Source organism: Coffea eugenioides, chromosome 3, assembly GCF_003713205.1.
Source record: "Coffea eugenioides isolate CCC68of chromosome 3, Ceug_1.0, whole genome shotgun sequence".
NCBI lineage: Eukaryota > Viridiplantae > Streptophyta > Magnoliopsida > Gentianales > Rubiaceae > Coffea > Coffea eugenioides.
The window spans coordinates 22,170,986-22,189,009 of NC_040037.1; the positions used below are offsets into that span (position 1 = coordinate 22,170,986).

Sequence of the window (18,024 nt, forward strand, 5' to 3'; positions counted from 1 at the left end):
CATCAATAATAGTACCTGCAGTAGCTAGAAATGGTCTACCTAGAATAATTGGCATAGATATATCTTCTTCCATATCTAATACCACAAAATCCACTGGAATGATAAATTTTTGAACTTTTATCAATACATTCTCCAACACTCCCAATGGATATCTAATAGACCGATCCGCTAGTTGCAAAGTGATATTAGTGCGTTTAAGCTCATGCAAACCCAATTGTCTAGCCACCGTTAAAGGTATTAATGATACACTAGCACCAAGATCACACAATGCCTTAGAAAAATCAACGTTACCTATGGTGCAAGGTATAGAAAAACTTCCCGGATCCTTCAACTTCGGTGGTAGCTTATTTTGAATAATTGCACTACATTCCTCCGTTAATGCTATTGTTTCGCAGTCTTCCAACTTTCTTTTTCTAGTCATGATTTCCTTGAGAAATTTCACATAAGACGGAATCTGCAAAATAGCATCGGCAAAAGGAATGTTAATGTGCAATTGTTTGAAAAGTTTAACAAATTTTTCAAAATCTTTATCAAACTTATTTTGCTTTAATCTTTGTGGAAATGGAACCGCAGGAGGTATTGGAATGGTAGTGGAAGATGATGGTTGGTTTTCTCTTGGATTCTCCCGACTATTTTCCTCCACAATCGCCTCTTGGTTCCTCTGCTTTTCTTCTTGTTTTTCGTTCTCATCTTTCTCAACTTCCACCATTGGAGGATCTTCTAATTGTCTACCACTACGAAGAGTAATGGCTTGCACATGCTTCTTAGGATTGACCTCTGTTTTGCTAGGTAATTCTCCTTGATTTCGATTATTCAAAGAACTAGCAATTTGACCAATTTGGACCTCTACATTCCTGTACATTGTAGTGAGTTGATCCAGTCTCCCTTCTACTCGTTCAAATCTGTCCGAGGTAACCTTAGCAAGTTTTTCCACTGCAATCTCCCAACCCAGTTTAGTTTCAGCTTGTGGTTGCCTTGATTGGAACCCCGGTGGATTGGTTGGCCTTGGTTGATTTCCTTGGTCTTTCCATCCAAAGTTTGGATGATTTCTTCACCCTGGATTGTAAGTATTCGAGTAGGGGTTATTCTGAGCATTACGATTGTAATTATTGACGAATTGTATCTGCTCAGAATCAACACACTCATTAGTATCATGTTCACCTCCACATATAGAACAACACGCTACATGTGCATTAGATGAACTTGGACCAACTCCACCTTGTCTACTTAGCAACGTCATCACATTATTCATTTGAGCACTCAGCATATTGAGAGTGTCCATTTCTATCATACCCGCGTGACGTCTTGTATTACCTCTCTCATTGGCCCATTGGTAGTTATTTGCAGCCATTTCTTCTATCAAATTCTGAGCTTCTTGGGGTGATTTACCCATTAAAGCTCCACCTGCAGCTGCATCGATCATAGTTTTAGTAGAAAAAGCTAAACCATTATAGAAGGTTTGTATGATTAACCACTCCGGCAGTCCATGATGTGGACATTTTCGAAGCAAATCCCTAAACCTTTCCCATGCCTCATATAATGATTCACCTTCCAATTGGCTAAAACTAGTGATATCCATTCTTAGCTTAGCAGTCTTACCTGGTGGAAAATACTTATTCAAGAATGCTCTTGATAAATCATCCCATCCGGTGAAAGTATTAGGAGCATGAGAGTGTAGCCAAAGTTTGGCCTTATCTCTCAATGAAAATGGGAACAATCTTAGCCTTATAGCATCATCACTAACTCCATTCATTTTAATTGTATCACAAATTTCCAAAAATATAGCTAAGTGTGAATTATGATCTTCTACTGCATTACCTCCAAATTGAGATTGTTGAACCATTTGGATAAGTGATGGTTTAATCTCAAAATTGTTAGCATTTACCGTTGGCCTTACTATACTTGTTTGAGATCCTGGTGTTCCCGGTAAAGCAAAATCTCGTAGAACTCGCCTATTTGCTTCATTTTCGGCCATCTCTTCCTCAAATGGTAGATCTATTGAGATTTCCTCTATAGGTTGCCAAATCTCTTGTTCCTCTTGCTGTGGTGGATGCCTCCTTTGTCTACGTAGTGTCCTCTCAATTTCTGGATCGAAAGGTGTAACTTCCTGAGACGCCCGGTGCATACACTACAAACAGAAATAAGAGATATTATGCAATTTCAATTGTCAAAAACTGATTACAATATAAGATTAAATATAATCAGCTCAACTAATAAAAATAAATCTGTCTAAATTAATAGAGTTGATTAGGCTCTAATATTGCCGCTCCCCGGCAACGGCGCCAAAAACTTGACGGGTGTTTACTATAAGTGCAAGTTTAATTCCGAATTATACCCATTTTTCTGCAAGTATACAGGCCAAAATCGTAATATTGGGTATGTATCGGGTCGATCCCACGAGGAGCAATTAAAACAATTATTAGATACTAATTTACTCTATTATTTAGACTCACAATAAAATTAAGCAGAAAATTTAGAACTAAATTCAACTACAAGAGTTCTTAACTAGAAAATTGCAATATCTCAAGGGGAGTAGAATTCACTAAATATTAAGATCTAGGGATGTAGATTCCACTTATGACACAAAAGATCTAAAATGAATTAATTCAACACTTGTTACTGCTCTTGTTTAACCAAGGATTCATTTCCAGAAATACCAAAATCACATTCTCATGATAATAATGGGTTAAAACAGATTAGTTTTTCCTAATCTCTTGGTAAATACTAAATCTGTTCTTATTCACACATGAAATGCAGATTTCATCCACTTGAATGTATTTCTATTCTCATGAATATACAACTCAAGTTCTACTTGTGTCATTCCATTATTTTTACCATTTCTTAATGAATAAAAACAACTATAAACCTGTTATTGGTGATCAAACAACAACAAGTAATCAAGCATACACAAGTAGACAAGTTAATACAACATATAACAAGAATGAATAACAATCAATTCATATCATTTGGCCATAAGCTTCATCTACTCCCTAGATAAAGAAAATTAGCTACTCATGAATGATAAAACACTCATAACTTCATTAATGTAAATCATCATGAATTACAAATACAAGAGGAGTAAAGAAAGCCTTAGCCAAGATATGGTGAAACCTTCAAAAATCTTCTTTGTTCTTCAACTTAGATGATTACACAATGAGATCCCAATTTTTCTTGCAATTCCTAGGTAGAGAGAATATGTTTTTCTGTAAGAAGCTAAGCTCCGAATGAATATCCAGACCTCTCCCTATATCTCTGCATAAAAAACACTCAAAAGGCTTCTTTTTCCAAGTCAAATTCCAACTTTTGATTCCCCAAATCTAACTTTGTTATAATTGTCAATAACCAATGTTTTTGACTTGAAAATAAGCCACCTTTCTTGCCCTTTTGACTTCTGAAGCATGTGCACCGGATTCCCTTGCATCTTATAGCTGGAAAGTGGTATGAACACAAGAGAAAATAGCTGAGCAATTTGCAGAATTTCGGCTACAAAACGCGCTTACACAAAACGCGGCTAAAACTCGCGTTTTTTGTACTCGCGTTTTCACTTTGACCTTATTTCAACTGCGATTTTCTCCATGATTCAGGCCGAACTGGTTTTTGTGTAAAACACCAAAGTTGTAGCCCTTTGAGTTAGCTTTCCAATGCTCTAAAAATCATCGAAATCGGAGTTTTTTAGCCTGAGATATGATCGAAATACTGAAGAGTGTCAAAACTGTCTTGAAGTGCAATTCTTCATTTGAACGTTTTTCACTTCATTTTTCTTTTCACCACTTAATTTCATCACCAAATCTCTATTTTTCACCTCATTTGCCATCCTTTGGTGATTGAGTCATCATTCCTGCATAAAAATGAAGGTTTTACCATTAAAATCACTAAAAATGCAATATTATCCACTTTTACCAAAAATATATAATTTTACCAAAAACCTCTTTATTTTAATTATAAAACTAAATAATCAACTCAAAATTAACTAATAAAATGCACTTAAAAATACGTAAAATAAACTCTTATCTATACATCTGGTTTTTAATCAAGTGAATGACACTTTGACTATCACAATAAATAATAGTAACACTTTGATGTAGACCGAGCTCACCAAACGAACCCTTTAACCACAAAACTTCTTTGATTGTCTTGATCATGACCATATATTCTGCCTCCATAGTAGATCAAATTACAACAGGTTGTAAAGTAACTTTCCAACTAACTGCATAACCACCAATGTAGAATATGTAACCTAATAGTGATATTCTCCTATCAAGATCCCCGACATAGTTAGAATCTTCAAAACCAATCAAAGTGTCATTATTTTTCGTAAACTCCAAACAACTATTTGAAGTCCCTTGCAAATATTTGAGAATCTACTTCACAACCTGCCAATGTGTTTTTCCAGGACAATACATATATCACTACTACAAAAATGTCGTTTTATGACATTTAAAAGCGTCATTATAGCTCGATGTAATGACGTTTGATCTATAATGACGCTCTGCTAGAAACGTCGTCCATTCCAGCGTCACTATAAGTTCATGACAGTTGTACGAGTCCTAATTTGTAGTTCTATTGGCATTTATAAATGTTATTATTTATCGTTTTAATGACACTTTTAAATGACAAGAAATGCTAGAGAACAGCTAAGGTTATATGAATCTAAAGTGATACTCGATGCCTGTCATATATTGGATCTATCATGACGCTTATATTATGTAAGTACAATAAGATATTATGACACATTTGCCGTATAAGTAGAATGAAATATTATGACACTTTCATGGTGTAACTAGATCAGATTGTTCTGACACTTGTTAACATGAAATTTTGTGAATATTATGAACCGCAAAGCTCGAAGTGGTGACACTTTTAAGTGTCAATACATCATATTGCATTAGCCCTGTATCCTATCCGAGATTTTATACCCAAAAGCAGAATCACATTTCATCCTGCCTACACAATATAGATTCTAATTTTTGGAATAATAAAGTTATTACTACCACCTTATAAAGGAAAACCAAGGCGATTTACATTTTCATAGTAATTACTGCAATACAAGTAGCCAAAATAGTGCAAAAGTACTGAATCCAAGCAACTGACATTGTTGCTATGTCAACACATTACATGCCAATTCAGAGATTTTTCAAAAGTTATGAGTATTACAGTAGCATTGCCAATACATATCAAAGAAGAAATAGTTCAACAAGAACTCAACAAAAAACGCATTGACAATGTCTTCAAAAAATAGCCATTTGACCCAAGGACGATCCTTTAGTTTTCTTCAAGAATCACCTACAAGTGTCATAAACCAAGAAATAGAAGTTACAATCACATCTACAGCTCTTCTTTTACAGTTTTAATGTTAGAAAATAAATAAAAACTAAGTTAACCAAATGATAAAGATAAGATAAAAAAATTACCAGGTTTATTGGCCAAGCAATAGCTACTCCAATTGCATCTCCAATCTTGAGAAAATTATGGTATGGCCTCATTAGCTCTTCATCATTCTCCACAGGCACATTCACATGAACTTCACACCAATGTGATCCCAAAGGTATGTCACCAACTTCAGCAGTTGGATCCAAATTTCTAACCACTCCAACAGCACAAATTTTGGACGAATCAACCATGCTTCTTATTGTAACTTTATCCCCAACCTTGAAAACAAATTTTATAAAACATATAACCACATATAAGAGAGCAAGTCTTGAATAGATATTCAATACACAGTACCACAAGAACCAACCCAAAATGACAGCCACAACAAGTACCAAAACCAAAGTGCAGTCCATTACAATCAATAATGATATCCAAAACAAGAATCTCAACAATTAACATATAGCAATTACAAACATGTTCATGAAAACCATTTGTGAACGCAGCATCTAAAGAAGGTCATAATTGAACTGTTTATTACTTGTATTGGCCGAGAAATAGCATTTGATGACTGTGAAGTATGTCTTTGCGAAGATGGCGAAATTTGTCCTTGTGATCTTCCTTGTTGAATTGATTCTAGTTGCTGAATTCTTCGCTCCATTTTTGACATCGCAGCGCTTTGTTCCATAACCAAGCGAAAACATGTTGAACGACTTGGTATATCGCCCCACAAATCAGATTGTGTAACTCCTAAACAATATGTACGAACTCTTCCACTCCTTTCTTCACCCATTACTTTTGCATACACGTCATTCCTACCCACACTATTTTCTTCTCCTTCTGGAAGTTGATTTTTTAAGCTTTCCATCTCCTCCTAAAATTAACAATTCAAAGTTACTACATTCTCATTCTTATCGTAACAGAAAAAGCCTGTTATGAATGAAGTGAATAAGCAGCAACAACATACCATTTTTTCCCCAACTTCATAACTAGATGGCACTCCATTAGAATTAGTGTAGCATATGGTGAACATATCTGCTCTAGAGAGAGAATGCCCAACCTCTTTTTCCTACATATAATAGTACATCCCAAGAATATATCAGAATGAAAAATTAGATGTTGTTATCAATTTATATATTATACCTTTTCTACTCGAACTTGAGCAAATGGCTTTTTCCCTGTACTATGATTCATCTTTTTCTTCTCTCGGTGCTCCTTGTTTGTTGCAGATATTCTCTACATAGTTAAACATAACAAAAAATAGTTAAGTATAGGCAAACAGAAAAAATGATCATGACTATGTGAGCATTTCATACCTTTGACTCTTCGGAAAGCCATTTAGTCAAAATATTTCTCCATTGCTGTGGAAGAACTCGTTTTGGTCTTTTAAGCACTTGACTTTCAATTGACTCATTTGGATTGAAATAAGTTTTCTTGAGAGCATGCTTCCAGCTTCTCCATTTCTTTCCTACTGATTGCTTAACTCGTTCTTCTATGCCAACAGGGAGATCAAATTTTTCCTGTAATATTGAACACTCAATTAAAAGAGAACAAGCATTCAACTAATGTAGTAGGTTCAAGAAATGGGTACCTTTACTACATCTATCATGTCATTCTTTAAAGACTTGGGAACTTTACGCCAACTATCAATGTCAATTGGTGCATATTTTCCAATTCTTGCCAATGCTCCCAAAAATTCATTGAATTTGCTTCTATTTGTACCAACTGGCTCACCAAGTGTATTGAATTTCACTTTAATTCGCTTGTCAGTACCATGTTTACCCCAAATGTGTCTCATATAAGTTGGTCCCCGAGTTTTCTTAGGCTCCTGATCATCATCAGAACCACCACCTGCAAGTATAATAGACAATTATGATATATCTTATGAAATAGAAACTATTGTTATAGATTATATCTAACTGAAATATTAAGTAATTAGTAATTAATAACATACCGGTGCCTTCCTCATTTTCCAAATTTTCAGGATCTTCATCACGCAATTGAAAGCTCCTTAATCCTCGATAGCTTTTTCCTTCTCTTGTTCTCACCATATTTGTACAACTACAATTTTAAATTCATAACAGAAAGTGTACAGCTAATAGCATATTAACATGTAATAAACAGCAACGCATAAAAAATTTAAGCATGTAGATACACCACAATTCAATATATAAAAAGCAACCGAATTTACTGGACATTAAAGCAAAATCAAAAGATAACATTCATTTAATTTATATAAGATACCAAAAGATCATCCCTTGGAACTAAATGCCACTCTAGTAGTATCAACTATTTCTCCTATGACACCTTCTCGAACCCAATTAATATCATCAAATGTATCTCTTTGATGACTACTTGAAGGCTGACTTTGCAAGTACATCTCAACATCTATGGGATCTATCTTCAAATCATCTCGTGGTACAGTTGGAATAACAACATTCCACCCCTTATCCAAAGGATCCTCCACGTAAAATACTTGTTTCACTTGAGATGCAAGAACGAAGGGTTCATGGTGGCGCTTCACATTCATAAAATTCACAAGTGTAAACCCATCATCATCTTGTTTCAATCGTTTCCCCTTAGAAACCCAATCACAGTCAAACAAAACCACTCTTCGACCTCCACCATAGTCCAATTCCAGAATATCCTTTAAGACACCATAATAGGCCAAGTCACTTGAAACCGGATTCATATCCTTGGTGCTTGCGAAACTTGATGTTATTGCAGTAACAATCACCCCACTATTCTGATTTTTTCTTTTGCTCTCCAAATATTTTGTATGAAATCTAAAACCATTCACAATGTATCTCTCATACTTCGAACCCACAACATTTGGACCCTTGGCCAATAATCTCAAATCTTTGAGATAACTTCATTCTCGGGTAGAAAATCATCCACCTATGCAAAATAAAAAAGTAAATTAATAAAATAATTGTACAGAATTTGGACAGCTAAAAGTACAGTGATACTTTGTATATTAACTCACATGGCTGTCAAACCAATTTGCAAATGTCTCACTATGAATCCGCTCCTTTTCATATTTTGAACTACGCAAATGCTGCTCTTCAACCAATTTACGATGTTGGCTTCATCAATTATAATAGTCAATCAACATAGTTGTCTATATACATCCATCATTATTAAAAGATGATTAGTTTTATAAAACAAGTATAGAGTACAATTACTTACTTGATATATGGATCCACGGCTTCACAATTGAATATCACATATTGATGTGCCTTTTTTATGGTTTCATCATCCATTACAACTGAAGTTCCTTTTCCTAATGCCCGACCTTGTATAGAAAAAATCTCAAGTCCTTCAGTTGAACTTTCACCTCCATCTTCATTTCTACTTGATCGATTGAACTTAGTTGTCACTTCATCAGATAAGTAGAGAGAGCAAAATGTCAAGCACTCATCAACTAGGTACCCCTCTGCAATTGAACCTTCAGGCCGACTTCTATTTCGGACATAATTTTTCAAAGTGCATAGGTACCTAAGACAATTACAAATGTAGTAAGTGATTAATAATGATACTCACATAGCAATAAAATAGAAATTATAAAGTTATAAAAGTTACCTTTCAATTGGATACATCCAACGATAATGTACTGGACCAGCTATCCTTGCTTCGGTTGCTAAATGAGTGGTCAAATGCACCATTATAACAAAAAAAGATGGTGGAAACATGCGCTCTAACTGGCATAGTACAACAGCAATTTCCTTTTCCATACGAAGCAGTTCCCGAGGACAAAGAGCTTTACAACATAAATCTCTAAAGTATTTGGACAACTTTATCAACGGAGACCGCACCGATTTTGGAAGAAGTTTTCTATAACAGAGTGGTAACAGTTGCTGCAATAATATGTGATTGTCATGACTCTTAAGTCCGGTTAGTTTGGGAGGTTTCAAATGCACAGACTTCGAAAATTGTGGCTGAATAACCATCCGGTACTTTAACCTTTTTCAGAATTTTACAGAATAACTCTTTCTCCTTCTTATCCAAATAGAAACATGTTGGAGGCAAGTATGCTCTCCCAAACTCATCTGTAATAGGATGAAGACCTGCTCGTATGCCCATTTCTTCCAAATCATGCCGTACACCAAGGTTATCATACTTGCCATCCACATTCAATAATGTTCTAACTATTGTCTCACATACATTTTTTTCAATATGCATGACATCAAGACAATGACGTAACAAATTGTTCTTCCAATATGGCAAGTCAAAAAAAATGCTTTGTTTCTTCCAGTTAAAGGGTAATTCAGGGTTATCATTGACTGCCTTCCCAAATTTGATTTTATAAGACCTCAACTCCTCCAAGATCATATCACCTGTCAAGCGAGGTGGTGCAACTCCATGTTCTTTTTTTCCATCAAAGTGACGTTTATCTTTTCGATATGGATGCTCCTTTTCCAGAAATCGCCGATGACCCATGTAACATTGTTTTGAACCATGTCTTAAATGGTGTGAAACGGTGTGCTTATGACATACTGGACATGCTAAATAACCTTTAGTACTCCAACCAGATAAATTAGCATAACCAGGAAAATCACTAATGGTCCAAAGTAAAGCAGCATGCATCTGAAAATTTTCCTTTGATGATGCATCATAAGTAGTCATACCTACATCCCACAATTCCTTCAACTCAGCTATAAGAGGTTGAAGGTAAACGTCAATGTTATTCCCAGGTGCATATGGGCCAGGAATGAGTAGTGACAACATAAAGTATGGCTGCTTCATGCACATCCATGGTGGCAAATTATAAGGCATCAGTACTACCGGCCATGTACTATGGTTCACATTCATAGATTTAAATGGATTAAATCCATCAAAAGCTAAACCCAATCTGACATTACGAGGATCTTTTGCAAATTCGGGATTTTGGTAATCAAATGATTGCCAAACCGAAGTATCTGCAGGATGTCTCATGCGACCATCCTTAGTACGACCCTCGACATGCCATTTCATGAAAGAGGCTGTTTTAGATGACATGAACAGACGCTGCAATCTGGGTTTAAGCGGAAAGTGCCACAAAACCTTATGGGGAACCTTTCTTTTTTCACCAGTAGGATCATCCTTTGTTCCTTCCCACCGTAGATGCTTACAAGTGTCACATTTTATCTTTGATTCATCTTTTCCCCAATACAATGTGCAATCATTAGGACATGCATCATATTTTTCGTATCCAAGTCCTAGTTCTTTCATTATTTTTTTTGCTTCATAATAAGAATTGGGTAGATTTACACCTTCTGGGAGTGCTTGCCTCAACAAATCAAGAAGTGTATTAAATACAGAATCGGGCATTTTGCTGAGACATTTAATATGTAACAAGCGGACCAGAAAAGATAGTTTCGAGAATTGCGGGCAATCTGGATAAAGGGGCTGCTTCGAATCATTTATTAAATTGTAGAATTTTTCTGCGTCAATATTCGGCTGTTCTGGTTCTAATCTTTCTCCCACATCTAGGTTCTGGTTTAGAACTCCTACTGCATCTTGTAACAACCCCTGCATATCATCTATGGGATTGAGTGGTGGAACTTCATTTGATGAGCCATGTGAAGATGTATGATGCAAATTCGAAGATAGCTCTCCATGAGCTAACCATTGAGTATATCCCTTAATAAATCCTTTCCATATCAAGTGTGATTTAGCCTGCTCTCTCGTGACAAATACCCCATTCCCACACCTAATGCATGGGCATAAAATCATCTCCCCTATACTTCCATTCGTAAATGCAAAATCAAGAAAATCTTCTAAACCAGCTTTATACTCATCACTTGATCGTGACATACTCATCCATCTTTTATCCATGTTCACATAGATTCTAATTATAAAAAAAAAGAAGCTTCATTAGCATCTACAAGATAGTTCTACCTAAACTATTACTGATTTTTGCATAAAATATTTACTTAGATAAGAAAACTAATTTCAATGAGATTAATAGAAGACACAAATCACTCACGGAATATCTTCTAAAGTAAAGATACCAAAAGTATCAAAACAGAATGTTAGCACCAATCCAAGTGTTCTAGACATATCAGAACAGAATGTTCACATATCCAGGTGTTCTAGACATTTGAGTAATAAGAACTAATCCAAAAGTATCAAAACAGAATAATATCAAAAGGAAAGACAGCAAAAGTTCAATTCCAGATTGTAACACACAAACTATAAAACAGATGGTAGGCACAAAAGAATAACAGTCTATGGAATTCAAAATTAGTCCAATAATGCAGCCAATATCAATTTGAGATAGAGAACTTTGACAAAATATTAGCAACCAAACTAATCAGCAATAGAAGTTCTACCCAACTGAAAATAACTGCCACAAACTTTAATGTATTGGTAACCTAAGAGTAGCAGAAACTTAATGTATAATTTTGGTTACCAACAACTCCAATTTGCTTCAAGTGGAAAGGGAATCAACGATCCGTGCTCACTAGATGGAATCGAAGATGATGGCCGCTACAAACTTGAAACCGCATTGATGGAATAAGCTTGACTTAGAACCACTTTTTTTTAGTCACAAAAAGAATATTATATTATGAAAATGAAGCCTGAAGAGGCAGAACAAAATGATACAACATGATCCCGTATAGTTGTGGTATGCATTAAGCAGAAGAGATGTCAGTACTCAAAAAAAGAAAAAAAACATTTACGTCAAAAAATTATTGAGCAGTTATGAGTAATTTATCATCACATATGAAGCTTATTGAGTAAAAAGAAGTTTCTAATGTCTAGTACGCATACCAACTTTTTCAATTTTTCAATATTACTATTACGCATGAAAGGGGAAGGAAATTGAACTCTATAAAATGTAAGAATGGTCAAACTAGACTTCATTTTGGCCATCATATGCAAATATTGGCATCACGCATGACCTATGCTTCAACTATATAAATAACTGAAACCTGATGCTACTGTGTTAAACTTCTCTGTATCGCTAGTTCTTATAACTTCTGAGCACAAGGAAAAAAAAAGTTTTGGTTCATTAGTTGCATTAATAAAAAAAAAATCTGGTAATGGGAAAGGTGGAACATGGGCAAGAGAAGGAACAATCTCAACAACCAATTTGTTTATTGACCCCATATAAGCTGGGCAAATTTCAGCTATTTCATAGGTAAATCCTCTTCTCTGCATTCATTCCTTGGTCCGTCCATTCACTGGGCCCATCAATTCCAGGTATGAAATCTATTCTGGGACCAATCCAGTTAAACTAACAATGGAAATTTTTAACAGCACCCAACAGTGTCAAGAGAATCAGCACCCAAAGATGCAAATTTTGAATGTCCAGCAACTTCAAATTCATCAGGCAGAGCCAGCTGCTTCCTCACAATCTTACATACTTTGTCCACTGTCTCTGGTTTGGCTGCGCAGGACACACGGAAGCGAGCTGGCTGAACGCGTAGAGAAGGGAAACTTTTTCCACTGATAGAGAGCGACACCGAGCCCAATTTAGAGACCCTATTGACTGCCTGGTTAGGCATGAGTGAGCAAGAGAGGGAGATGAAAGATCCTGTAATTGAGGCCATGGCTGGATCAAGAGAGAAAAATGGATCTGAAGAGAGGAAGAGAAGGAAGGAAAATTGGGAAAGGAACGAAGTGGCGGAGAGCACAAAGAGTGTGTATAGTTTACTTTGAGCCCCTTCAGCATAGATCAATCTCTCAATTAATTGCTTTTTTTTTTCTAATTTCAGTGAGTTGAAGGATCAAAAAATTTCGAAACAAAAGGGAGGTAACGAAATGGAGAACCCCATTAGGTGGTCTCTGTTTTGCTGGTTATCAGATGAAAGGCGAAAGAATTCTTCAAGGCGAAAGGCCAATCATGCAAATTGTCATCGGCTTTATCGGATTCCCATCCACATCTACTCTTCCTGCCATTTCGTCTTTGTGAGAACCTTGAATTTTGCAGATAAATATCAATGCATACTTCAATTTCACTTTTATTTAGCATTCGTATTCCTTAATCTTTTCTAGTATTACTTTCACTCGCTTTTATAAACTAGTGCTTATTTTATTCGTAGTTCTTCTTCTAATCTATAACATTATTTCATTTATTTTAAATAAGTAAATTAAAAATAACTTTTATGTGCAAAATAATATAACGGTGCTAACTATTAAAGCACTTAGCTTTGCTTCACTAAGTTAATAATTCTTGAGTTATATTAAGTTTACTCCTTAAAAATAATTCTTTAATTTTCAATAGCTAATTTTATTTTCGAATAAGGTTAAGTGCAGATAGAAACCTTAATATTATTTTGCAACCGATAAATTCTAGATAAAAACAATACAAGTATTCTAATCATACTTAAGTCGTAAAAAAAAAAAATTCCGATAATCAAAGCCTTGCAAGATTAGCATATAATTAGGCGTTCAAATCACACTTGGGGATAATTTTTTGGAGTTAAGTTAGAGCTAAGGACTTAAGTGGATAATAGGAGGAGAAGTGAAAAGACTAAACTACCCCTCACAATTTCACAAAAACACCCCACAGCCATAACCATTCCACGCAACGCCAAACACTCCCTCGGACACCATGATCACTCACCTCTCCATTCGGCCAATGCTCATCTTCACCACCTGCACACTTGAACCTCCCAAACACTCCACCTCCACATTGTTATCATCGATCGAGAGTGAAGGAAGGTGAGCTGCACCATATAGCCGAGAGTGAGGGAGGAAGCTGAGAGCTGCAATTCCATTTCTGGTTCTGTCCGCGAGCATCGAAGAGGGAGGAGAGGAGGAGAAACCGTGAGCAAACTTCCTCTGCATTCTCCAAGCTCAGCCGGTTGCCATCCAGCCTCCACCACCACCAGCTGAAACCGCTACACCCCAACCAGAACCAACATACCTGTGCGAGAGGACAAGAGCCGAGAGAGAGGGACTGACTTCAGCACTTTGTCGTGTGAGTGAGATTCCAGTGAGGTAAATTTCTGGACTGAAAATGGATAACCAGTGGTAGTATAAGCAAGCTCTGGACTTGCATGTGAGGACTTTAAGTTCGGATGATGTAATTAGCTATATGATGATTTGATATTAAGCTACCAGAAACTGGTTTGGAAGAGAAAATGGTACTGCCGTGAGCTTGAGCTTGAATGTTGTAGCTGTAATTCGTAAATTGTGGGATGATCAGAGGTGGAATTGTGTTTAATCACCTGAAAACAAGATGATAAAGTCATGCATGAAATTAATTAGCCTGGATTACTCTGGAAAATAAAAATGAAACAGAATTCTTCACATGCAGGCTCACCGAGTAGAAGTTGCACAAAATTCTGGAGTTATGTATGTATATTGCTGTTGCCGAACTGATTTCTAGTCTGGAATGATAGTTAATTAACTCAGTAATTATGCATGTGAGAATTAAGGGCAAAATACAAGGTTTTAACTGAAAAAAAAATTGGATGATGAACTAAGGAGCTTAGGAAAATTCTGTTTCGATGAAGAAAATTTCTGCCGAGAGTTGTTTTGAATAATATAGTTTCATGTGGAATAATCTTGCTGTTTTAAGCCTCTAACCATGACTAACTAGTAAATTACAAGATGATTAAGCTACGCATGTAATTAATTGGTTGAGTTAGAACAGAAAACAAAAAGAAAAATGCAATCAGTTTCTGTGCAGATTACAACCGAGGCTAGCTGGAATTTAATTTGATGACTCTTGTTGTTGTTCGAATTTAATTCTTGAACCAAAAATGTTAGTCAGTTAGTTAAGTAGTTGTATGTTGAATTTGAGTATTTAAATCCCTGAATAAGCCAAGGAAGAATTTTATACAAGATAAATGGTTGCTGGAAAATTTAGCTAACCAAACGTTTGAGCAGAAAATATTGAATTGTTTCCGAATTTCACTAGTTGATGTTTGAATATTTTCCTTGGCATAAAATGGTTTCGAAACACAGAAAAAGGGTGTATTTTAAGATATACATGTTGTTTAGCAATGAAACATTTGAATTGTTAGCCTTGTTGCTACAAGAATTACTGGTTGGGTGCTAGGGGCTAATGATTGACGAAGCCCTTGGCCATTTGAATAATTTTATAAGTACTACAGGGTGATGAAAGTTAATTGCTGGAATGTCTTGGAGGCTTTACTTTTATTTTTATTGGCTTATGATGGGCTTGCTGAGACCAAGTGCTAATGATTGATGAAGCCTTGGTTGATCATTTTATTTTATTCAGAGATGCACTTGTTGAAAGCTAGGGCTAATGATTGACGAAGCCCTAGTAATTTGCTATGTGATTTTTGCCATATTATGACTTCGAAACGGAATCGGAGCTGTGGAAGTTGTATCGACCTTGCGAACTCGAGTAGCTGCGATCAAAATTAATCAAAAATATTTTCCAGCTAGTATTATATTATAAAACTCCATATCTAGTGTTTTGCCTAAAAACTTTCCAACTCGATAATTTCCTTTAGCTCAAACTAGCCTTGATAGCTATAGTAAATAAGTTCTATAGCTTTTGGAAACTCTAAGTCTTATTTTAATTCTTTTTCTTTCTTTAAGCTTTGCACTTGGATAGTTAACTATAGGAAAAGTTCCAAAATACGAGCTTTACTAATTTTAGTGAAAAGCTTGGGAGACTTGCTCGGCAAGAAACCCTATTTTAGGAAAAATAGTTTTTAAGGATAATTTTTGCAAAAGCCGTAACTTTAGAGAAATGTTCAAAGTAACTTTCTAACATTGTTGTTAAGAGATTTGTCGACTTATTTCAAGAAAATGATACTAGTTACCCTTTATAAGAAAGAGTATCTTACGGAAAACTATAAGAAACATTTCTTCTAAGTTTGTCAATTTTCAACCTAAGTAGTTTTCCTAATTTTTGTAAGGGTAGTAAACTAGTAATATATAAAGTATACCTCAGCATGTATAAGCTTAAAAACTGAACAGAAACTTATAGTTTCAAATTTTGGTTTTTAGGATTTTGCGAGGACGCGGTATTCGATTCCCAACTTGACATCTGAACTTCACTCTGGGTGAGTGTCCCTGCCTGTTCTATGCTTACTTGGTTAAAGTGCTTTCTTGACTCGATATGTGATAATTTACAAAACTAGTTTTTGATCCATCGAAGTGAGCAGTGTGTACTTTATCGCACTAGCCGTTCGAGTGGTGACTTGCGTGAATCATTTTTCTCATGAATCCTTGAATCGAAATGTAGTTACGTCGTTGGGTGAATCCCTCGGCACGTGAATCTAACTACAATAACGTCGTTGGGTGAATCCCTCGACAAATTATCTACGGGTATATCTCGAGTATACTGCGTCCTTAGTCGACGTTCGGGCCCGGGACCGGGGTATGAATGGTGACGGGTTAGGATTAAAATGAGTGGATCTACATGGACTATAAGTAGTGAGAGTTGACGGAGGGTCAACTACGATGAATGGCGATCAAGCGAGGAAAATGGCTCCTGAGAGCCCCTGTATCCTACCTTGTGTTGTTATACGCTTTCCTAACTGTTCAATTTGTTTAAGTTATTTCTCGCTGTTTGATTTACGTGAATGCATGTTTTGGGGCACCACTGAGCGTTAGCTCACCCCACGTTTATTTGTTTTCCTTACAGGTCTGGAAGTTGAAAGAATTTGAGCTGCTTATATTTCCTATGAATGTATTTGAATAGCTTGGATTTAGATTTCGGTTTGTAATGAATTCTATGTTAAGTACTGTACCTTTTATTTTAGTTGCCACTTGAAGCTGGAAAAATGTAATTCCAAATTCTAATATTCGGTTTGTATGTTTTTATTAGTATAGTATGTCTTTAACCTTACGAGTAACGTGTGAAGTGGTTAAGAGCCGTCGTTTGGCTAAGTTGTATGCCGTTATCTTTGAAGCTAATGAGGTGATAGAAATTGATTTATTTCGGAAGAATTATTTTTGTAGTAGTTTAGGTTAATCCCTGGAGGATTTTAAGCTAGAATGCTTGCGTGAGTCCTGGCGAGAGCTGGGCAGACGGCCCGCCAACCCTTTGGTTCGCCTTAGGGGGAAGTGGGGTCGCCTCGGTCTTCCCCAAATCCTTAACCCTCCGTCACCCACCTTGCTCCTACCCCATTTCCCATGCGTTCCCGGAGAAGAAATAAAGTAATAAAAAAAGCTATCAATTTTGTTGAAAATGTATAGGTTACCTGGTAGTAATCTTCCTTCAGATGGCGATTTTCAATGAACACCGTAGCTCCACTGTTCTTAAAAACCCAGATACCAATTCCCGTTCAAACTCCATGCTAAAACTCCATGCTATTGTTGATTATGCTACCTTCTTAAAGGTTTACCTATTTGTCTTCAAATTGGAGAGAGTTAAAAATCTGGTGGAAGAAAGAGAAAGAAACAAGGGATTCAGTGGTGAGAGGGGTGAAGGATTTAGGTTTTTTACAGAGAGTTTATTTGATTGAGGGTTTTAGGAGAGAGCACTGGGATGAAAAAAGAGTAAAGTACGTTGGATTCATTGGAGTAGTTAGAATATTTCCCCCAAAAAAATAGCGCCTAAAGTGTAGCGCCATTCTCTTTCCCGCTTTTGTTTTTCATTTTTTACTTCTATTTGGATAAGTTAGAGTGATACGATGTCGTGCTCGTCATTTTCTTTGTCATTTTAATGACGTTCCTTACTGCATGTTACATTAACTTGCTGTTGTGACACTTTTAGGAAAATGTCATATTAAGTGTGTG

At 36.0% G+C, this 18,024-nt stretch overlaps 2 protein-coding genes and 1 non-coding gene across 3 annotated transcripts; 1 reads left to right on the forward strand and 2 right to left on the reverse strand.

Moving 5' to 3' along the window:
* The first annotated feature begins 1,481 nt into the window (after positions 1 to 1,481).
* Positions 1,482 to 1,588, forward strand: LOC113767254. The gene has a single exon (XR_003467969.1). It is a non-coding gene; the product is annotated as a small nucleolar RNA R71 (small nucleolar RNA).
* A 6,030-nt stretch (positions 1,589 to 7,618) lies between these two features.
* LOC113766314 lies at positions 7,619 to 10,677 on the reverse strand. The gene is made up of 5 exons (XM_027310519.1): positions 9,331 to 10,677; positions 8,950 to 9,224; positions 8,557 to 8,865; positions 8,354 to 8,453; positions 7,619 to 8,206 (listed from the first exon to the last, which is right to left on the reverse strand). Exons 1-5 carry the CDS (start codon positions 10,675 to 10,677, stop codon positions 7,619 to 7,621), a joined length of 2,619 nt encoding a protein of 872 aa, XP_027166320.1.
* A 1,928-nt stretch (positions 10,678 to 12,605) lies between these two features.
* On the reverse strand, positions 12,606 to 12,905 carry LOC113766315 (acyl carrier protein 1, chloroplastic-like). The gene has a single exon (XM_027310520.1). The coding sequence runs from the start codon at positions 12,903 to 12,905 to the stop codon at positions 12,606 to 12,608; it is 300 nt and encodes a 99-aa protein (XP_027166321.1).
* Positions 12,906 to 18,024: the final 5,119 nt, after the last annotated feature.